The sequence below is a fragment of the Scyliorhinus torazame genome, chromosome 9 (assembly GCF_047496885.1).
Source record: "Scyliorhinus torazame isolate Kashiwa2021f chromosome 9, sScyTor2.1, whole genome shotgun sequence".
Lineage (NCBI taxonomy): Eukaryota > Metazoa > Chordata > Chondrichthyes > Carcharhiniformes > Scyliorhinidae > Scyliorhinus > Scyliorhinus torazame.
In genome coordinates this window covers 157,372,224-157,396,240 of record NC_092715.1, presented here as the reverse complement: position 1 = coordinate 157,396,240, position 24,017 = coordinate 157,372,224, and the positions used below count along the sequence as shown (strand labels likewise).

Below are 24,017 nucleotides of genomic sequence, written 5' to 3'. Positions count from 1 at the left end.
CACAAGAGAAGAGGAAGGGAGAGGGGCGGGAGTAGGCGGAAATTATAGACCAATCTAGAGGGTAACGAAATGTACATAGAGTTAGTTAAATGAAGGACAAAATAAACCTCTCTGTACAGTAAAGTAAATTAGCGCGGGCAAGAAAAATGTAATGTACACACACAACTGTTCACAAACGAGAGAAGCCAATAAAAAGAATTTCAAAAAGAAAGTAAATGGGATTCCCCATCGAATCCACGCCCCGCTGTCAGGAAATCCATGGCGGGACTGGAAGATTCCCACTGGTGAGAACAGCGGAAAGATCCCCCCTTCATTCATGAAATGAAATGAAAATCGCTTATTGTCACAAGTAGGCTTCAAATGAAGTGAAGAAGCCCATAGTCGCCACATTCCGGCGCCTGTTCGGGGAGGCTGGTATGGGAATTGAACCTTGCTGCTGGCCTGCCTTGGTCTGCTTTAAAAGCCAGCTATTTAGCCCTGTGCTTGGTGCCCGCTACAAGGGATATATGGTATCTGTGAAAAAGACAAACAACAGTGAGTTTCTTCAACCAATCAGACTGAAAAATCCTCACTGAGGCATCCAGAAATCAAACAAGGAAGTTCAAAGCAGGAATTATATTTGCATGATATAGAGAAAGCGAAATAAAAATTGGGAAATAGAGATAGGATTAAGGGAGTGAGATAAAAGAGAAAAACATGAAGCAAAAGCAAATCTTAGGATTTGGAATGTGCTGCTTAACAACGTGGCGGAGGCAGATTCGATTGTGGTTTTCAAAAAAGAATTGGAAAATTATCTGAAAGGAAAATATTTCCAAGATTACACAGATATGGTGGGGGAGTGAGACTAACTAAAGACATGAAAGGAATTTATCACCAGTGTGCATGCCAATATTTATCGCTCAACGAACCTCAGTAAAGCAGATTATCAGGCCATTTTATTTTATTGCTATTTGTGGGATCTTGCTATGTGTAGATTGGCTGCCATTTTTTTCCCATGCACACTTGTCGGCCATGGCTTTGTGATAGTTCTGTCAATGCTGAGTCAGATGGTAGTGGGTTCAGTTCCACTGCCAGCATTTGAGTGCAAAGTCTTGGCCGACACTTCAGCATTGGGGGAGCACTGTGCCATCACTGGGGCAGCACTGTAGCACAGTGGTTAGCACTGCTGCTTCACAGCTCCACCGGCTTCGGGTGACTGTCTGAGTTTGCACATTCTCCCTGTGTCTGCGTAGTCATCCCGTTGGCACTGTGGGCTCCGCCCCCACATGTCCTCCCCCCCCCCCCCCCCCCCCCCCATCACTGCACCCCTGGCCCCGTTGCTGCCTGGCACCGTGGGGGCCCCTGACTCTGGCACTGCCCTTACCAGCAGGACGCTCCACAGCCCCGCCCGGCACCCCCATATGAGCTACATTGGGCGTTGGCCTGGGTGTTCCACCTGGTGTCCCGCGGGTGGCGGCCGGATGGGTTGGGGGGGGAGCACCTATTCGGCCGGTGTCACTCTGCAGAACCAGGGGCCAAGGTGGGTGGTCAGTGGGGTTCGCAGCAAGATGGCTGCCTTGCAGGCCGCTGAAATGGCGGTCCATGACTGGACACTGCCCCAGTACAGTCAGGAGGTCACCCTGGCCACTCAGCGTGTCGAGATTGTCAAACCTCGCAAGAAGCCTCTCAAGGCTTGCAACGATTGGAAACGCCTCGCGAGGCTCTTTCGAGATGTCACGATCTGGATCTCGACCAGCGAGATTAACACATTTAAATAAGCCATTAGGCTCTATTAGGCTTATTTAAATATGTTTGCTGTGGCTTATCCCTGCACCCGGGAACTTATGCCCGCACCTGGAAGACCTTGCCGTGGCGCCGTTTAGCACTGGTCCACACAAACCTAAACCAGGCTTAGTGGCACCTGAGGGAGTCTCCTAGGCCATTGGACACCCCTGGGTGCTCAGGGGCAGGGCAGGGTGGCACCCTGGCTCTCCCTCTGGCAGTGGCACAGCCAAGGTGCCCAGGTGGCACTGTTAGGCTGGCACTGCCGTGGTGTCTGGGTGGCACTCCAGACTGTCACTGACAAGATGCCCAGCTGATACTTCCAAGCTGACGCTGCCAAGGTTCCTAGGTGGCATTGCCAAAGTGCCTGGGTGACTTTGCCAGCATGCCCAGATGCCAGGTCAGAGCATGAGGGGTCCATGCCCATGAAAGGGGGGGGATGAGGGGATGTGTGAAGGGTGGGTATGAAGGAGCCTCCTAAAGGTTGGGGGGATGAAAGGTGGTGGTCCTGAAAAGGGAGAGGGGTGGCGAAAGGGCAGGTGTGTTTGCCTGAAAATGGTCGAGCACTCAGAGGCCCTTTAGCGGCGTGTCCTCACTCGGGGGAGGGGTGTGTGTGGTAATGTGCATGGGAACGGTAGGTGACTTTGCCTGTGGGTGGGGGTGTTGGGAACCTTCAAGCTCACTTAGAGATCGGCACATTTCGAACTGGAGGCTTGACTGGGAAGGAAGTCCCCAAGGCCCCAAAAAATGTTGAAGGGCGTGATTTAACTACATGGGAATAATAAAATCCCATAGTGAGCGCGTTTAGCCATGTGTTTCCTGACGGTGACAGCACCGAGAAACACCAGGCTATTAAACAGCACTCGGAGTTGATAGGGGACCTCAGCGTTTTCTGCACTGAGGAGTTCCGCTCCGTGCAGAGACTAACTATCTCACTTTAATAAATGCCTAAAAGGTTGTGTGCGGGACTTACATTGCAACGTCTCGCAAGATTGTGTTAGATCCCGCGAGGCGTTGTGAGCCATGTGGATCCCAGGAGCAGGGCCTCCTGGCTTCTATCGGCCATGCTGTGCCATGTAAGCTGCTTTTCAGGTGCAGCGTGGCCATTCGATCATGCCTTAAGTGTGGGTAAACACCAAAGCAGCCAGCCCAAATTGACACTTAGAAATTTTTCGTTAAGCTAATTATTATGTCACAGTACATGATCATTAATTATTTTTCAATTAATCTACATGAATAGTTTTTGAATTTACATAATTATTTTAATAATTAAAGATCAATTTAATCATCCTTTCAGGGGACAGAATGCAGCTGTTGCGGAACTGAATTTGCTGCAGAAAGCTCATACATTGGAAACCTATGGTGTTGATCCCCATCCATGCAAGGTATCAGAGTGGTCTCTCTGTGCAAGTGACATTTGTAGATTTCTCTTTTGCTTTTCTTCCAGTATCAAGACATATATATATATACTGAAAATCATGATATTAAAAAAAAGAGAAATAAAAGGAAAAGTACAAATGCTGGAAATCTGAAATAAAAAGAAAATGTTGTAAATATAAGGCATGTCAATCAGAACCTAAAAGTGCAAGATAGCTTAATATTATCCATGATAATGGGCGGGATTTACCGACCATCCCACCATGTGTTTTTCGACAGGGGAGGCGGCCCGCCAGTGGGCTCTACCGACCCTGTTGTTACCGACGGGATTTCCCGGTGACAGCATCCCTTGTTGCTGGAATACCCCTGCCCGGGTGGCATTGTTAGGCTGGCACTGCCATGGTGCCTGGGTGGCACCTGGAATACCCCTGTGTCGGCATGGGACAGGAATGTCCCGCCGGCATGAATAGCCAGTAAATCCCGTCTATTGTGTCTCACTTAAAATTTCAGTTGTCTCTCGCTTTCAAATGTGACTGAGAATATTTTCTTTACATTTGACCTTTTTCTTACTGTGAATTAGTGCAGATTACAATTTATTTTCTTATATCAAATTTTGCTGAAAAATTTGTGTAGTTGTACTATTTTGTCTTTGGTCGGGCCAAAGGTCTTCTATATTTTTGAAATCCTTTTTGTCTTGCACTTCAACAATCTGTCTCATTAAACCACTGATAATACCAGCTGCAGTCATATGACGCAGACATGAATGGAATAGATAAGTTCACATTTATTTTATGAAAACAGAAAAAGCTGGAAACATTCAGCGGTTCTGGCAGAATCTGTGGAGAGAGAAAAACAGAGTTAACCTTTTGGATCAATTAGCATGTCTCAGAAACTGACATTGCAATGAATGGATTGTTAACTCTCTGTTTCCCCCTGCACAAATTCTGCCCCATCTGACAAAAATCTCCAGCCTTTTTGTTTTTATTTCCTATTTCCAGCATTGTACATTTTGCTTTAATGATTCCTTTAGTTAGGATGATGTTTTATGTTAATGAGTGTTTGAAACCATGGAATTCAATGAAGTGATGGTTAATTTTGGTTGTCTTTTGGCACTATCATTATTTCTTCTCAGTGATAAGGGGCTCGAATGGCTGCCTATCGCTAGAAAATATCAGGTTAGATATAAATAAAGTTAATGTCTCAAGGGAATAACATTTTGCTAAATATTAAGAACAATATTTAAGAGCACATTCTTGATCCTATCATTATTCCTCTGAACCCCTATGAACTTTAATCTAACTGAGTATTGGTTCATATTGAATCAATATTAGTGAGCCTAAGAAAAATTAGTCAGAAATAATGTGATCTACAAAAGGGAAATAAATTATAACTGCACTGACAAGTTCTTTTAGATGTTACCACAATATGAAGAAATTGTAATCAATTGAACATAACATTTTATTGTCTTCAAAAGATCTTTAAAATCTCCTTTACACTACTTCAAATGCTCAGGTTGTTGGATCATTTTGAGAACACAGCATGGGTTTTAATGTACGTAATACTCGGCTATTGATAAAGTAAAGATAAGTAATGTTCCAGTTTATATTGTCTGGGTGAGCATTGAATGCTATCATATTCACCGTTCATTAAAAGCTATTGATTTACATCTACTCATATAATTTATGTCTGATTGGAAAAGAAAATCACCCATGCAAATTGCTTTATCTTAATTCCATTGTGCTCGTCAGGCAGTTATATATCCATAAGCTTTTTATTCAGCTTTGCCTTTTCTGTTAATTACAGTGTCTATCAGTCACTACATTTATGTGTCCTCTATTAAGTATTGCTTCCAACGTAACCTTAATTGCCATGCTTACTCTATAATTTTAATTATCAAGTCAAAATACTGGATTCATAGGGGCCAATTTTCAACAGCTCCCTGACCGTATCCGACCTAAAAAAACAAGTAGCAAACAGAAAAACTTGGGGGGGGGGGGGGGAGGAGAAGGGGAGAGGGAGAGCTATGGGTGGGGGTGAGGGGCAGTGATGGTCAATGGGGAAGTTGAACTCCCCCCTTGGATGTCCCAAGTCCTGTCTGTTGCAATTTTCAAGTACACCTGTAAAGGGCACCAACCATGCCTGCCTCTTTTGTGCTGGAGGCTATTTAAATATGCAATTAAAGCTCTTGCATCCATTTCACCAAGGGGTGAGTTATGTGATCAGTGACCCCCAAAGAGATTTCTGCTACTTCACACAAAGGGTCCAAATCACATTTTATTTATTTGGTGGAACCAATTTTTTCTTAGCTTCCATGCAACATTCTGATTTTGTCAATCTACATGATGCCACCATAAAGCCTTTGTCAGCTAACTTTACTCTTTCACCCCCAAAAACCAATTTTGCTTTGGCATACATTTCCATGAAGCTTTTAACCCTTTTGTTTGTTCAGTTGTCACACACTTCCTGCCATTTTAAGTCTTGTCATGGTTGCTCGATTTGTATATCATTTTCTGAGTGAATCCTTGGGATTATTACTCTCAACACTGAGATCTCATTTTAACTATCAATTAATTGTTTACATCTTTAAATTCTCTCACCCTGGAGTTTAAATAATAGACAATACCAGAAGTAAGTAGCTAACACTGTTTAATTAATGACTAACCTGGTCACTCGGTGTCAGTAAATACAGTACTAAAACCCAATGTAATCTCCCATCCGTAACCCTCTTTACCTTTACTCCTAATCCCAGCCAGTGTTTACGTGCAAACAGGCTGCCGTAACTTCGCCAGAAGTGCGGCGGAGAGGGAGCAGCTCCGAGGAAATTCCCAGCCAATGTTTCCAACACTCTGTAAGTTACTCTTTAAAATTTAGGTTGCACATTTTATCAAACACGCAACATATTTTCAGAACTCAGAACATGCAAATTCACCTGTGCTGTTTCATTGATTACACTGCAAACACAAACATTTCTATGATCAGTATAAGACCAATAGACATAATCAATTCATCACTTTACAGAGCATCGATTAACTATGACCTTCCTGCCTCCTCAGATAACTTAGTTATTTTTCCTCCCCAGAACATGACCTTTGATTGTATTAACCTAGTTTGATACAGTTGACTATTTCCAGATAAGAGTCTGTGGAACGAATTTACCTTAAGGAAATTAATGAACCACTTTTTACTTTTAAAGTGAATTCAAATTCTCAAACTACCATTTTGGTTTCAAACTCATGTATATTAGAATTGATAGTTGAGAGGCTTGAAATGACAAACCCAGTGACACAGAATGTAATGGGGGTCTCGGCCGCCGGCTGGAGAGCTGGCGAGAGCCCTGCGTCATGTCCTTTTGGGAACGACTGCCACATTTTGTTACACTCAGATGCTCGACAGGCCAATATCAGGCCTTTCTGCAGGATCATGGGCCTTGGGAATGGAAGCCCTGCTCGTTGAGAGCTGCCGACCAATCAGAGAACAGCAGCGCTATTAAATGGCAACACCACTGGGGAGGTGGTGGCTGCTGCCAGTATGACACCAGCGTGAGGCCCAGGGTCATCACTGGATCCCAAGCCAGAGGTGAATGATGCAAGGAAGGAAATTCGCAGGGTGGCGGTCATGGGGGAGAGGTGTCGGCAGAGGGGCAAGTCCCCCTTCCTGATGCTGGGTTCCATGATCGGGCACTGAATGACTTTGAACAAGGGAGGCCCCCAGCAGCCTGCAAGCAACCCTGCATGTGTTTTCTTGTTGTGCTCCCTGTATGGCAAGCCCCTCACCTGCTGCTGGGTTCATACCAGCGGTGGCAGGAAGTGGGCATAAGTGGGGAAGGACACAAAATTCTGCCCATAACCATTACGCTACCATGCTGAGCATACATCTGTGGAGCAACACCCTTACCCTCTTGAACTCACTCAGACTGTCTGCTCCAATGGCTTAAATCTCTTATTTTCCATCTTATTCTAAATTTTTAATTTCTGTTTCCATTCGTTAGAATAATAAATAAAACAGCACAATAAAGTTTAATTGGGCCGTTTGAAAAGTTCAACTTGCCATAGAAAGTAAGTCCCAACTTCCTCAGCCTTGCAGCCATTCGGCCTCTGAAGCCTGTTCTGTCATTCAATAAGATCATGGCTCATCTTCTATATGAACACCACTTTCTCACCCTATCTCTATAATCCTAGATTCTCTTAATGTGCAATAAACTATCAATCTCAATCTGGAATATACTCAACAACTCTGCATGCACAGCCTCTCGGTGGAGATTTCATAAGAACATAACTAATAGGAGCAGGAGTAAGCCATTCGGCTCTTTGAGCCTGCTGCACCATATAATAAGGCCACGTTGGATCTTCTACCTCACCTCCATCTTCCTGCATTATTCCTTTTATCTTTTAATTTCCTGGAAGACCCCTAATTCTGAGACAGTGAACCCTAGTTCTAGAATTCCCTGTCAGGGTAAATATCCTCCAATCGTCCACCCTGTAAATTCCTTTAAGAATTGTCCATGGATAAATTCGATCACTCTCCTTCATTATACACCTGGCCTACTCCATCTATCTTCAGAGGACAAGACCTGCCACATCTAGTCATGGCCAATTAAACATTTCACTGGAGGAGGAGGCTTCACAAATATCCCTATCCTCAATGATTGGGGACCCCAGCACATCAGTGCAAAAAACAAGGTTGAAGCATTTGCAACAATCTCCAGCCAAAAGTGTCGAGTGTATGATTAATCTCGACCTCCTCGGAGGTCCCCAGCATATGCCAGTCTTCAGCCAATTTGATTCACTTCAGATGATATCAAAAAATGGCTGAATATACTGGATACTGCAAAGGCTAACGGCCCTAACAACATTCTGGCCATAATATGAAGACTTGTGCCACAGAACTGCTATGTCCCTAGCCAAGGTGTTCCAGTACAGCTACAACATTGGCATCTACCTGGCAATGTGGAAAATTGCCCAGGTATGTCCTGAACACAAAAAGCATGACAAATCCAGCTTGGCCAATTACCGCCCCATCAGTCTACTCCTCAGTAAAGTGATGGAAGGATCATCAGCATACCAAGCAGTACTTGCTTGGCAACAACCTACTCACTGACACTCAGCTCCTGACCTCATTACAGCAGCATTTGACTGAGTATGGCATCAAGGAGCCCTAGCAAAAGTGGAGTCAGTGGGAATCGGGGAAAATCCTCTGGTGGTTGGGGCCACACCTAGCACAAAAGAAGATTGTTGTGATTGTTGAGGGGTCAAACATTCTGTTCCAGGATATTACTGCAGGTGTTTCTATGGGTGGTGTCCTCGACCCGCCTATATTTGGCAGCTCCATCAATGTCCTTCCTTTCATCATAAGGTCAGAAATGGGGATCGTCTCTGATGATTGCACAATGTTCAACACCATTTACAACTTCTTAGATACTGAAGTAGCTCATGTCCAAATGCAACAATATCCTAGACAATATCCTGGTTTAAGCTGACAACACTCGCACCACGCAAGTGCCAGGCAATGACTGTCTCCAATAAGAGAGAATCTAACCATCGTCCCTTGACATTCAATGGCATTACCATTGCTGATTTTGCCGTTATCAACATCCTAGGAGTTACTGTTGACCAGAAATTGAACTGGACTAACTATATAAATACTGTGGCTACAAGAGCAGGTTAGAGGCTCGGAATCCTGTGGTGAGCAACTCACTTCCTGACTCCTCAAACCCTGTCCACCATCTACAAGGCACAAGCTTGACACCAACCCAGGTCAAAGCAATCCACTTTTTGGCTATCCATCCACCATTCCCGTAACAACCTCCCCGAACAGGCGCCGGAATGTGGCGACTAGGGGCTTTTCACAGTAACTTCATTTGAAGGCTACTTGTGACAATAAGCGATTTTCATTTTTTTTTTTCTTTTTTTTCATCTTTAGCATTGACTCCCTCCACCACCGATGTACAGTGGCATCAGTGTGTACCATCTACAAGATGCATTGCAGGAACACATTAAGTCTCCTTTGACAGCACCTCCCAAACCCCAACTGCTACCATCTCTAAAGACAAGGGTGGCAGATGCATGGGAACACCACCACCTGAAAGTTCTCCTCCAAGTCACTCACCACCCTGACTTGTAAATATATCGTCGTTCCTTCACTGTCGCTGGGTAAAACCCTTGCAACTCCCTCCCAGCAGCATTGTGCATGTACCTACACCACATGGACTGCAGTGTTTCAAGAAGTCAGCTCACCACCATTTTCTCATTGGCAATTAGGAATAGGCATTAAATGCTGGCCTAGCCTATGACACCCAGATCCTATAAATGAATAAAATCAAATCCTGTCATTCCAAGAATTAGTCTAGTGATTCTCCATTGCACTCCCTCACAGGCAGATATTTACTTCCTTAGGTAAGGAGAACAGAATTGTACACAGTACACCAGGATGCGACCACCAAGATCCTGTATAATTGTCGTAAGACTTCTTTATTGTATTGCTTTGACCACTTTGCAGTAAAGACCTTTACCTTCTTAATTTTTTGCTGTACCTCTTCGCAATTCATGTATCAGGACACCCAAGTCCCTCTGAATATCAAGATTTCCTCGTTTCTCGCCATTTAAAAAATAAATACTGTTTTTTTTCTACCAAAAGTGGATAACTTCACACTGTTACACATTATATTCCATATCCTTACCGACTCAGTCCATATATCTATATACCCTTTTGCAGCCACTTTATGTTCCTCTACTTAATTTTGTATTGTCAACAAACTTGGATATGTTATATTTAGTTCCCTCGTCTAAGTAAAAGCAAATTACTGCGGATGCTGGAATCTGAAACCAAAAGAGAAAATGCTTGAAAATCTCAGCCGCTCTGGCAGTATCTGTAGGGAGAGAAAAGAGCTAACGTTTGGAGTCCAGATGACCCTTTCTCAAAGTTAAAAGGCACAGAAAGTGGAAGATATTAATACTGTGGGGTGGGGGAAATGAAAGATGAGCCATAGCCACAGAAACCAAGGGGAAAGAGTGCTAATGGCAGTCCCCAGAGAGAACAAAAGGTGTGAAAGGGCAAACAGCAGAGAAACTAAGATCAGAGGGTAAACTGTGACAGATGTAGGGGGGGGAAGGGTGAAGCAAAGGGGAGAAAAGGTAAGGAGAGGGGGATAAGATGGGGGGGAATATATATATATATATATATATTATATATATATTTATAAAAAGAAAGACAAGAAAGAAATAAAAGGTAAAAGACAGTTCAAATGAAATGGAATGAAAACAAAGGTGTCGAGGTGGGGTAGAGCTGATCATCTGAAGTTGTTGAATTCGATGTTGAGACCGGAAGGCTGTAGCGGTGCCGGATTTTCCACATTGCCAGGTAGATGCCAATGTTGTAGCTGTACTGGACTTTCTTTTTATAAATATATATATAATATATATATCCCCCTCTCCTTACCTTTTCTCCCCTTTGCTTCCCCCTTCCCCCCTCCCCCGACATATTTCACAGCTTACCCTCTGATTTTAGTTTCTCTGCTGTTTGGCATTTTACACCTTTTATTCTCCCTGGGGACTGCTATGAGCACACTTTTCCCTTGGTTTCTGTGGCTATGACTCATCTTTCATTTCCCCACCCCACAATATAAATATCTCCCACTTTCTATGACTTTTAGCTTTAACAATGGGTCATCTGGAATCGAAAAATTAGCTCTTTTCTCTCCCCAAAGATGCTGCCAGACCTGCTGAGATTTTCCAGCATTTTCTCTTTTGGTCCCTCATCTAAATCATTGATATAGATTGAAAATAAATTGGGCTCTAGTACAGATTCTCGTTATCCCCTAGTGGTAGTCACAGCCTACCAATGCAAAAAATGATCTGTTTATTCCTACTCTTTGTTTTCTGTCCATTAATCAATCCTTGTTAATATATAATCCCCAATTCAGTGAGCTCAAGATTTGTATAACAACCTCTTGTGTTGTACCTTATTTAATAGTTTCTTGAAAATATAAATGCACTGCTTTCTCCTATCTACTCTGCCAGTTACAACCTCAAAAATAGTAACAGTTTTTGAAACATGACTTCCCTTTCATAAATCTGTGTTGATTTTGCCAAATCTTTTTAATTATTTTTTTGTGCGCTGTTCCATATCTCTAATAATAGATTACAGCAATTTCCTTACAATGCATGTCAGCCCCACTAGTTTCTTTTTTTCTTTCTTCCTCCTTTCTTGAATAGCAGGGTTATCTTTGGGAACTGCTCCAGGATCTAGGGGACATTGAACGATCAAAACCTGTGCACCCAGTTTCTATGTAGATACTTTTAAAACCCTAAGATGCAAGCCACAGGGTTCAGGAGATTTGTTTATTTTTAGTCCCATTAAATTCGCCAGTACTCTTTCTTATACTGATTTTTTTCAAGTTCCTCATTCTCTTGGCTCATCATTAGTTTTGGAATGTGTTTTTTGTGACTCCTACAATTAAGACAGATTTTCTGTGCCATTTCCTTATTTCCTATTATGATTTCTTCTGTTCCTGTGGTGTATTTTACTCTCTGCACACCAGGTGCGGTGGCGGGTGAGAAAAGTGGCGTATTCCAATCTCAGAAGGGAAGTGGGGTGATGGGGGGAACACCTTCATTTGAAACCCCATCTAACACAGCGTACCCTACCCTTAAGGACTGGTGACCTCTGGACCTCCATCCCCCGCTGGCCAACCCCTAGAGACTTCCATTCCCCCCCCGTTTGTGACCGGTAGACTTTCCCTACCCTCTCCGCCCTGGGACCTTTGCCACTTGCCAGTCCTCTGGGCCCTTGAACAGACCACTGAGTGCTTCATCTGGTCTCTGCAGTGCTGTGTCTGGAGGGACAGGAGAGCTGCCAGCCAATCAAGGCTCCTGTTTAAGTTCAGAGGCTGGCAGACAGGAATTGTAGATTCCAACCATTCCTGCTGAGGAATGGAAAGGAATCATAGATGATGGGCAGTCCAGGGTTTTGTGGACGTGGTGAGCTCTGCACTGGGCTGCAGAGGGTATGGTGATGGTCGCAGGGAGCATCTGCAGCCTGTAGATAGGGAATACGTAATACGGGGAGAGGGCATGTGAAGAGAATATGGGGGGATGAATCCTTGTACGTTACATTCCACATGGCCTCCAAATGGGGTGGGTACAGCTCCCCGTGTGGCATGGGTACCTCCCAGGTCCTGGGATCGGAGGGGTGAGCATAGCTATGTCCACTACCCAACAACAGGATCCAGTATTAGTGGGGAGGCTGGAGAATAACAGGTGACATCTCGACCTGCATATCACGAGACTCCAGGTAAATCGGAGGTAAAAGACCATAAGACATAGGAGCAGAATTAGGCCACTGGGCCCATTTAGTCTGCTCCGCCATTCAATCATGGCTGATACCTTTCTCATCCCATTCTACTGCCATCTTCCCATAACCCCTAATCCTTTTATTAATAAAGAACCTGTCTTTCTCTGTCTTAAACACACTCGGTGATTTGGCCTCCACAACCTTCTGTGGCAAAGAGTTCCACAGATTCACCACCCTCTGGCTGAAGAAATTCCTCCTCATCTCTGTTTTAAAGGATTGTCCCTTTAGTCTGAGATTGTGCCCTCTTGTTTTAGTTTTTCTTACATATGGGAATCCTCTCCATGTCCACTCTATCCAGGCCTCGCAGTATCCTGTAAGTTTCAATAAGAACCTCCCCCCTCATCCTTCTAAACTCCAACGAATACAGACCGAGAGTCCTTAACCGTAAGTGGACAGTGAGCAATGGAGGGTCTTACTCCATTGTGTATTATACCAGCATATTGACACTTGGGTAGAATGGCTTCTTCCAAAATCGAAAGTAACATCGGTTCTGTTTGGGAGGAGTATGAGGAAATGTGGGAGGACCGATAAGATGGGCTCTGGGTCTCTTTCTTGGGATACATACCCACTTGTTGATGCTGCTACAGTGGACAGGGTCAAGGTCAGTCACACAGGACAGAGACCCCTGGAAGCAACAGTAAGCCAAAGTTCTAACTTTGTGCTTTTAAAGAGATAGGCACAAATCAGTAGCCTCAGGTCAAAGTTTCAAAAACGACATTGTGGAAGGCAGAAATTCAGCATTGGAGAGCGAAGGCTATAATGAACGGGGCACAGTTACATCAATTCTGCCATCACATCAGTGAAGTGGAGTCATGGGTTAACAATTTATGCCATTCATCATGGCCTAGTGGATTCCATTCATTCACCATGGGCAACCAAAATCTCATAGTTTGTGTGAACTAATGTGAACTTGGCTCTGGACGAGGATAGCCAGGCTCAGAGATACACAGGCGACACAACTATTACTGGGTTCCCAAGGATGCAATAGAATGCACCAATGTAGCTATATCGGCTCCCTGGCAGCGACCCACAATTTTCATCAATCGCAAGGGCTTCCATTCCATCAACATGTAGTTGTGTGATCATTGCTAGCACATCCTGCACCTGTGTGCAAGGTGCCCTGGGAGTTGCCATGGCTCCTGGACCCTCAGTCAATCCCAGGTGTCTGGGATTGACAAAACCCAAATTTCTTTACCCGTCAGTCTGGCCTCAATAAAAGTCGAGATGGATTTGCAGGTACAGCATTAGTTATTTTATTTGGCTTGCAAGCTTTACTCAGTTCACAGCGGCACAAAACACATCTTGCTTCGTACACCTCTGGAATCAAGTGAGTCTGTAGAACAAAGAAGTCTCTACTGATACATTCAAATGGCATCAAGTTTCACATACACGATTCCCATAGGTCATCCTATACCCCTCCTGACCTGGTGATACATTCTGATTGGCTCACTTCCAATCCCTTCCTCTGGCCCCTATTACCCAGCATCCTTTTCTCCTCCTTTGGTGGACACACCTCTTCCTTTGCTTTGCCATGCGGTCTGAAATCCTTTGTCTGTGAACTCACCAGGATTAGACTGGCCTACCTCTACATTACATTAACTAATATCTCTAAAGTAACTATTTTATATCACATTCGTCAGGATCTTCAAGGGGCCCAAATGTCTGCAGGGATTGTTGCTGGGGATAAGGGCTTTCCACTTAAATACTGACTATTGACTCCATTGCATCACCCTCAGATTTCAGCTGAGGAAAGGTACAACCTGAGTGAAGGTGTCCTGCAAAGCAATGACCCAGTCTGTGTTTAATCTCCTCAGTGTTGAGGAGACCATATTTGGAGCAATGCACACAGTAGACAAACATTTTAACTTTCCCAAGCCATCACACACCCCTCGTAGAACAGACCATCATACTTCTGAAGATGCAATTGAGGTGCCTGGACTACTCGGGTGCATCTCTGCAATATGCACTGGAGAGGGTTTGCCGCAAATTGCAGTTTGCTGTACCCTTCACAACCTGGCTATGCAGAGAGGTGGGCTCTGCCATAGGTTGAACTAGAGGGGGAGACCACCTCGGAAGGTGAAGATGAAGAGGTGCGTGAAGCTCAGGTGGCTACTGAGGGACAACATGAGCGTGCTGATACTGTGGAGGAGGGGAAATCTGGGAAGCGTGCACGTGAAACTCTAATAGCTGACAGGTTCGAGGAGGAGCAAAGCTAAGTCACATCAATAGGTGACATCTCCTCTAGCCCTCCAAGCCATTTTTTTGGATTCCAGCATCCACAATATTTTGCTTAGCATCGAAAGTTTTGGTGTCATCTCAGGGTCCTGAATGCTCTATATCGTTATAGAAAGTTGCACTTTTTGAAAACAATTCCATGGGTATGTGAATGGAATGGGCAGATCAAAGTGTTTGGTTTGGATCTTTGCAGTCCTCTTATCCAGAGTTCAGCCATGCTCACACTGAGTGTCCCATTTTAAGATTAACATTCATGTGATATATGGGCAGCTCGGTAGCACAGTGGTTAGCACAGTTGCTTCACAGTTCCAGGGTCCCAGGTTCGATTCCCGGCTTGGGTCACTGTCTGTTCTCCCCATGTCTGTGTGGGTTTCCTCCAGGTGCTCCGGTTTCCTCCCACGGTCCAAAGATGTGTAAGTTGGGTGGATTGGCCATGCTAAATTGCCTTAAGTGTCCAAAAAGGTGAGGTGCAGTTACTGGATTACGGTGATAAGGTGGAGGTGTGGGCTTAAGTAGGGTGCTCTTTCTAGTGCAGACTAGATGGGCTGAATGGCCTCCTTCTGTACTGTAAATTCTATGATTCTATATAAACCTCAGTGCAACCTTTTTTCCAGACCCTTATGTGTTGTCAGGGAGCAGTATGTAATTCTTCATTAGGAGTGATGATGGGCGAGTTCTCAACCCATAGTCCTCAAGGGATGGCAATTGCTGAGGAGTGCTCATCAGCAATGTGACTCTCTGCATTTCTGGGTTTCCTAACTGATAGTGTCGCAAACCATGACATGTGCTTTCGGATGAGAGCACTACGCTGGCCTGAATTTTCTTTGTGGCAGTGTTCGCATTCTTACATGACTTACTTGGTGGACTTTAAGTTGACTTGCCTTTGGCTTCATTGGAACATTGCAGCAAGCCAAGGATGGACAAGTGGGCATGAGAGCAAGATGCTGAGTTAAAATGGCAAGCAACAGGAAGGTTGGGGTCATGCTTGTGGGCTTTGTTCAGGACATCACATTTGGAGCAGTGAACACAGTACCTTTTTAACTTTCCTAATCCAAACACTACTTTTTGGTTCAACCCTGACATCTGCAGCAGGGGCAGAGGCTGACTGTTACATCATGGTGTCTGTGATGACCATGACTGACGTTCTCTGATGGCCTGAGCCTTGGAGGGGCCTGGGTTCATAAGGATCCCTGGCTCAGCTGCAGAGGGATCCTTGGTAGCTTGTGCTGTTGCGTTAATGCAGGCACAGGCTGAGTAGCAACACATCCTTGGAGTGTCCTGAGTGGAGGCCCTTGGTCTGTCCGGCTGACACGCATCCTTTTGTGGGTGCCAGAGGGTCCTGGCCTGACTCCAGCAGGAGATTGGGCACCTGGAGGGAGATGAAGGTGCTTTGTCCCCATGTGGACTATATTCCAGCAGAGTGTTTGGCCATAGTTTGCAGGGCCTAGTGCAAATCTAGCAGCATCGGCTGTACCAAGGTGTCCGTGGTGGTCACCAACTTTCCCATGGTGGCCTCAAGGCACTTGCATGTTAGAGCCATGACAACAGACAAAACATGAATGGATTCCTCCATCATGTGCTCTAGTCTGCTGAGAGACTTTTGAAGTGCTGCCCAATGTTCCGCTGCCTGCCGTCGCATCTCCACCTGTTAGTTGGCAGCCACTTCCAGAGGCTTATCATCTGACTGGGACTGAGTGGGTGGCTGGTCTCTAGCAGCACTTCAAGTGCTTGATACTGGGCTGTCCCTGCTTCTGACTGCTGTGGGGATGAGTCTGTGAGGTGTTCTCCAGAACGTGAACCCAAGCCTAACCTTGAAGTACGCCTCACTGTGGTGTGTCTCTCTGCACTGATGGAGGGTGCAGGTGGGTCCTGTGACTGTGTTGTTAACTTTGCCTTAGTTTAATTGCTCTGTTTTATTACCTTTGCTCTTGAGTCGCCAGGTATCTTTATGATACCTCCACGTGGTTCAAGTCCGAGTAATGATCAATAATCCAGTACACCGATTAGTAAGATTTAAATCAAAGCACATTTATTATACACAGTAATCGCTACTCATGCACAAATTCTACGTTTAAGCTACTTCTACAACTAACAGCACGGTAGCATAGTGGTTAGCACAATTGCTTCACAGCTCCAGGGTCCCAGGTTCGATTCCCGGCTTGGGTCACTGCCTGTGCGGAGTCTGCACGTTCTCCCCGTGTGTGCGTGGGTTTCCTCCGGGTGCTCCGGTTTCCTCCCACAGTCCAAAGACGTGCAGGTTAGGTGGATTGGCCATGATAAACTGCCCTGAGTGTCCAAAATTGCCCTTAGTGTTGGGTGGGGTTACTGGGTTATGGGGATAGGGTGGAGGTGTGGGCTTGGTTGGGGTGCTCTTTCCAAGAGCCGGTGCAGACTCGATGAGCTGAATGGCCTCCTTCCGCACTGTAAATTCTATGAAAACAGGCCTATACTTAACTTGGAACTGGCCCACCAGGTCAGGGAAACAAATGGCCTTTCGTTCGAGTTCTGAGCCTGCAGGTTTGAAGTTGGTACAGATTGATAGCTAGGAGCGCCTATCTCGTAGCGAGCGTTGAAGTAAGACTTACAGTTTCGACCAGCTGCTGAAGAGTGAAGAGCTGGAGAAGCGGTGGAGAAGAGAGCTGGAAGAGGTTGAAGAGAGAGCGCCTTGAACTTGGGGCTCAATTCTTATAGTCCCCAGGGGCTTCCCGCCTTTCGGGGCAGACCCTGTACCTGGTCCCAAGTGATTGGACTTTGTCCCAATCGCTTGGTTCGATTTTCTCCAATGCTGGAGCGGTTCCCTGATCGATGGGCGGTCCTGAGGTGCTCATTCACCTCCTTTTGTGTAGGCTTCTGCTGGCGCCGAAGAGTCTGGTTTTGCTTTATGTGTCTAAATGTTGCTCATTGTTCCCGGGGATTGCTCATTAGTATGCAGATGGCTGGTGTTTTGTTATGCTGATGGTTGCTGGTATCGATCTTGTCTGGCCTTTCCATAGGTAAATACACAGCCAACCTGCAGCTGCTGGTTTTTGTCCTGTTGGCTGACTTTCCCATCAGCCTTTGCCGTTTGCCATTTTAAATCGGGAGTTGGCCATTTTAAGTGGCTACAACTGTTCTTCCTGAGCCCCCTGATCCTCAGATGTGCTCTGGGTGCTACTCATCTGGCTAGCTGCCCGTAGTCTGTTAACTAAAAAATACAGAAGGGGGTAATTTTAGTGGATGAGCTGAAACTATTTCTGAGTAGATAGTATTCACTGTAAATTGTAGCATTTGATGAAGTGATGGAGCTGAGATTGTACCACGATGTTGAGAGAAGGCACGTGCTATGTTGCTACAGGAGCAACCCCGTTCTTCACCGGCAAGCTTTGCTACTTCGTCCTCAAACTCATTGAGGGTGAGGATCTCTGCCGTTCCACCCCCCTGTCAGGGTTTACTTACGTTTGTTGTGTGTGAGTTTGACCTGTATTGAGACAAATGAAAGAGATATGATCAGAGGGGATGGAGCAGAGGCTGGGTGAAATGCATGTCCCCTGTGTGTGTGGTGAGTTCTACCCTGAAGGGACAGAGAATGGAGTGTGAGGAACAGGATAGATGAGATGCTGGTGTTGTGAAAGTCTTGTTGAGAGAGTCAGTGTTGATATGTCCCCCAGACTGAATGTGTGGGTTTTGTGAAATGAGTAGCCATGTGAGCACATGATGTCATGCTGAGAATTTGATAGTGGAGGGAGCTGAGAGGGGACTTTACCCTGCTGGAGCAGATGAGAATCATTTATCTTCCTGCACTGGACGGCGCTTCACAGGTCAGTGGCAGCACCGTTGGCTTCCTGGGCAGCGGTCTCCCAGGCCAGAGCGGTGAGGTTGGTATGCAGATGTATCAGCTGACAGCCTGGCAGGTATTTTGAGGGGAACCCACATGTGCATAATTAAAGAGCTTCGAAGCACAGAATCTGGCGTGGGATTCGCCAATCCAGCCACGGGGAAGGTGCCTAAAGAATCACCCACCAACACACATAGGGCAGGAACACACGTTCTGAATCGCGCTAGCGGGCCACCGTTTTGAGCGGGCGGTCCAGTACCGAGGCCCAGTGGCTGGCCCCCCTTCCCCAACAATGCAAATCTTAACCCACCTCCTCCATGCTGGCAATTCGGGGCATTCTCCTCCCCCATCACGAGAATAGTTGGGTGGTTTCCCCCACAGCATGCATGCATGAGGTGACCTGACCCCCTCACCGCGCCCACAAGACCCCCATCAGAGACCTCCATCAGACCCTCCTATCAGAGACTTCCTTCTGACCCCCATCAGACCCCCCCCCCCAATTCAGACACCACCATATCAGAGAGCCCGCCCCATCAGAGACCTCCCATCATAGATCTCCCCATATCAGAAATCCCACCATTTCAGAGAAGCCCCATCAGAGACCACCCTCCCCTTATCAGAGACCACCCACTATCTGCCTGGAAGCTAAAGAGAAGTCCAGGCAGAAACAGTGAAAAATCATAGGTCATAGAATTTACAGTGCAGAAGGAGGCCATTCGGCCCATCGAGTCTGCACCGGCCCTTAGAAATAGCACCCTCCTTAAGCCCATGCCTGCACCCTATCCCTGTAACCCAGTAACCACACCTAATCTCTTTGGACACTAAGGGCAATTTAGCATGGCCAATCCACCTAACCCTGTCCCTTACACCTGCTGCCTCAGACAGAGGTGCAGAAAGCAGCAGATGTTACTTCATGGAAAGCCAAAACCACATCACAATGCTTTAAACCCTGCTCAGATCCTTTGACTTGCGAGACGTCCATTCACTTTCAAAGAGAAATAGCTTTTAGTAGGTTGTAATTGAGAGGATAATAGTGTCTAGACAGCCAGGTGTCTGGATTGTTTATTTTCGTTTCCCTTCACGTTTGAATGCTTCTCAAGTACTTTGCTGTGAACATCTAGCTCTGATTGACAGCTCCTGACCACATCAAAAGCAGCTTCCTGCTGTGAAAAAGAAGTAAAAACACTTAACTTCTCGATATTTATGAACATTGTGGTTAGGAGTCTCTGGTGGGGGTCTCTGATATGGGGGTCTTTGATATGGGGGTCTCTGAGATGTGGGGAGCCTCTGACATGGGAGTATAATAGGTTCTCTGATGGGAGTCTCTGGGGGGGGGTTCCGATGGGGGGCTGGGTGGACAGGATTTTTGTTGTGGGGGGCCCTCTGATGGACTTTGGGGGGCACCTACGTTAAATAACCTCTTGACTCACCGCAAGGTCCACTGTGCCAGGATCACACTGGAAAATACTTGCACCAATCTACGTCCACGTGAATCATGACCGAGAAGGCCAGAGCATCACAGAGACATGGAAAATCTGGTGTCCGGCTCATTAATAGGCTACAAATGGGTTCAAATGACCCATTTGCAACCTCCCAGCAGCGAGCGGCGCAAATCTCCTGCTGCCGGCAACAAGGGACCCCTGATCCTGTTTTTACCCCATGTGACATTCTCTGCTGCATTGGGAACTTCGCTACCAGTAGCGGTCGGCGGAGAATCCCGACCGTACTCTCATAAATGGGGAATTTCCCCCATTATGTCTCGGCATTGAACCTTTCTGAATTAAACATAAGCATGTGGGACAGCTATTCCCTGGTGAATTCCCCATGGCTGTGCCTCGACCAATCAGAGCTGACTTGTCCTACTTAAATTGAAACAAAAGCTGGGTAGATAACTGTTCCCTGCATTTTCCAAAGCAGGACCTCAACTGATCAGAGTCTACTTGCTAACCAATCAGCACACTTTTCTCATGCAGAATAAATTGTTGCTACTGTTGAAATTTGGCACTCTTGGGATTGTTTTAATGAGTGCAAGACAAAAAGCTGCACTGTACTACCAAATGAATATTATCTTTTCTCTTTATCAATTTTGTGGTCACTCTTTCCTGAATTCTAAAATTCACCAAATTCCCATGCGTATTTCTTTTTTGGCAATATTAAAAACTTTGTACTTTTATCTGATGATAAATTTAATGTCCCTAATTAGAATTACACCACTTTTGTTATGAGATTTTCATTTCTCAAGCAAATGTATATTTGTTGCAAATTGTAAATTAATTATTTAAATGTCTGCCATTGCTTGTCTACCTTCATATCTTTTCATGTAGTTTCACAATCTACCATGGTCAGGTCACTGTTCATACCTACGTGGTTTGCTTTGTTCTGACTTAAGTCCCTTGTATTGGATTTAGCTATTGGAAAATCACTTTCAAACAGCAAGGGATGTAACTTTGTTGAAGTGGCAATCAGCATCTGGGGCTCAACATCAGGGGCTGGATTTTCCGCCGTCGGTAGCGGAGTTCCCGATGAAGTTGAGAGACCAGCTTCGGGCAGAAAACGGGATCGGCACCCTGCGCCATTCCCATTCCGATGCTCTGGTCCCCCCTGGTGCCAGAATCGAGGTTACCAGCCGACCACTATATTCTCCAGGCCCATGTGATTGTCCTGTCCTCTGCGCTGGGAATCACACAGTGATTGGTGCAGGTCTTGACAAACGTGGCCCTGACACGTTGTACTTCGTGGTGGGCCAAGCGGGTAACTTTTTAAGGGAGTTACCCCTAAGGCCATTGGAGCCCCCCCCCCCCACCCCACAATGCCAGGCCTGCCCACCCTGCCCCCACCACCAGAGACCCCATAATTAGAGAGACCCCCCACCAGAGATCCCTCCATAGGACAGACCCCTGTCAAGAAGCCTACCTGTATGAGAGATGCCTGCTGGAAGCCCAAGAACCCAAGGGGAAAGAGTGCTAATGGTAGTCCCCAGAGAGAATAAAAGGTGTGAAAGGCCAAACATCAGAGAAACTAAAATCAGAGGGTAAACTGTGACAGATGTAAATGTGGGGGGGAGGGGGGACCTGAGTGGGAGATGGGTAAAATGAGAAAAGGGGGGGAAATGGAGAAGCTAAGAGGAGAAAAGGTAAGGAAATGGGGGGTAAGATGGGGGAAAGAGTGGGGGGAAAAATATATAAAGAAAGATCAGAAAAAAATAAAATTTAACAGTTAAAATGAAACGGAATGAAAACAAAGGAGTCGAGGTGGGGTAGAGCTAATCATCTGAAGTTGTGGAATTTGATGATGAGCCGGAAGGCTGTAGTGTGCCTAACTGGAGGATGAGATGCTTGTCCTCCAGTTTGCATTGAGCTTCACTGGAACAGTGCAGCAGGCCAAGGACAAACATGTGGGCATGGGAGCAGGTTCTTGTGTTAAAATGGCAAGTACCTCCACCTGAAGCAGGACCCTTTCTCCAACCCCCTGAAAACAAATTGGATTTTTCTAGTTTTAAGAATTCTGCCAGGTCCGCCAGCCAGCTTGAGGCCCGAGGTGACGCTGCCGATCTCCATCCAAGTTGGCTTTGTCGCCAGGCTATCAGGGAGGTTAAGGCCAAGGTGTCAGCTGCCTTCCCCTCCAAAAGCTCCGATTAATCCGACACGCCGAAGATTGCCACCGGCGGACATGGCTCTGTCCTAACACCCATGACCCGGACATGGTCTCGAAGAAAGTGGTCCAGAATTCGACCAATCCTGGGTAGGACCAGACCATGTGGCAGTGGTTTGCAGACCCCATCTGGCATCTCTTGCATTTATCCTCCACCCAGGGAAGAGTCCCCTCATGCCCACTTTGGTTAGGTGTGCCCTGTGTACCCCCTTAAGTTGCATCATCTCGAGGCCCAAATCCTCCTCCCAGTTCTCCCTTGTTTTGTCTAGTAGGGCCCTTACTTCCTCCAGCAGTCGCCCATATATGTCTGAGCTCTTTCCCTTTCCCAACTCATCCTGCGATATCAATCTGTCCAGCAAAGTGTGCTTAGGCAGCTGAGGGTACGAGGGGCCACCCTGCGGTGAAAGTCCCGTATCGGGAAGTATCTGGACTCGCTCCTTTTCGGGAGATGAAACGTTTCATTTATTTCCTCCAGGTTTATCAATCTGCCGTGCACGTACAGATCCCTAAACTCATCGCCCGCTCCCCTCCCCATCTTCCAGGATTTGTAGGTTGAGTCCATTCCCGCTGATATGAGCCTGTGGTTGTTACAGATTGGTGCCGAGATGGCCATGTCCTTCAGCCTGAAGTAGTGTCTGAGTTGGTTCCAGGCCTTTAATGATGCTATCACCACCGGGCTCGTCTTGAACCTGGCCGGGGAGAACGGGAGTGGGGCAGTAACTAGTGCCCGCAGCGAAGTCACTGCACATGATGCTTCCTCCATCTGCGCCACTCCGCCCGTTGAACTTCCCCAACAGATGTGGAGCAAGCACTGCTGCAAACGTTTTACAGAAGTCCACCGGGAACCCATCTGACCCCAGTCCGACCAGGATTGCATGGAATTGATGGAAAATTATGTCGGCCCTCAGGTTTTTCAGGTGGGAGAAGACTCAGGATCCTTTGACAGGGCCGTTGAGCCCTGCACGCTCCAGGTGACTATCCTGACTAGGGGAGGGGCTTTGCATACCCCTCTTTTAGGGTCAGCTATGATGCCCCTGCATGTGCGGGCTTGCCTTTGTCCTCAGTGCGTCCAAGATGGCCACCACCACCGCCCCCATTCAAACTGTTCTGCCATGAAACCTGTGTGACCAGCATTCTAACATTCTACCCGTGCCCCTTTTGGCTACTCCCCCCCCCCCCCCCCCCCCCCCCCCCCGCTTTGTTGCTTTTGATCAGACAGCCCCCCTCTGCAGGCGCCCCTTCCACCCGAACCCCCTTTTTCCCCAAGACACCAGCCCGCCCCACTGACCTGCCCCCCACCCCTGCCAGACGCCCCCTCCTTCTGAGGAGATCAGTCACAGCACCCCCCCCCCCCCCCCCCCCGCATTACCCCCGATTACTAGCATGCTCGCTAGCATACCCCCCCCCCCCACCCTCCCGGAAATGATGCTCAATAACCCCAATCCGGTCGTTCCCAACTGTCTCGTCTATACTCTCTCCCCATTTAAAGTTGTCTGTGTTGGCAGAGGAATGCCCCAGAAGCCCAAAGAGGAGTGCCATACTCCCCTTCGCCCTGATGGACTGACCCCGATAATCCTGTAACTTCAAACAACATGATCTATAGGAAGGATACCAGAACAAATACTTATGGACATTCCTGACTCAACACAAGAAACACACACACAAAAACAACAGCATAGAAAAACATCCATGATTTTGTGCCCCCTGCTTAGTTCTTTCCCAGTTCTTTTATCATAGAATTTCATAGAATTTACAGTGCAGAAGGGGGCCATTTGGCCCATCGAGTCTGCACCGGCCCTCGGAAAGATCACTCTACTTAAGCCCAACCTCC

At 46.5% G+C, this 24,017-nt stretch overlaps 1 protein-coding gene across 3 annotated transcripts in view; it reads left to right on the top strand.

The window, feature by feature from the left end:
• frmd3 (FERM domain containing 3) overlaps positions 1 to 24,017 on the top strand; it is a 356,546-nt gene that overhangs the window by 219,245 nt on the left and 113,284 nt on the right. For 2 of the 3 annotated variants that reach the window (XM_072516657.1, XM_072516655.1), the window contains 2 exons: positions 3,059 to 3,146; positions 5,888 to 5,986. In XM_072516657.1, the coding sequence (XP_072372758.1) occupies positions 3,059 to 3,146; positions 5,888 to 5,986 (187 nt within the window). The remainder of the gene's footprint in view (positions 1 to 3,058; positions 3,147 to 5,887; positions 5,987 to 24,017) is intronic. The other variant, XM_072516656.1, reaches the window with a different exon arrangement.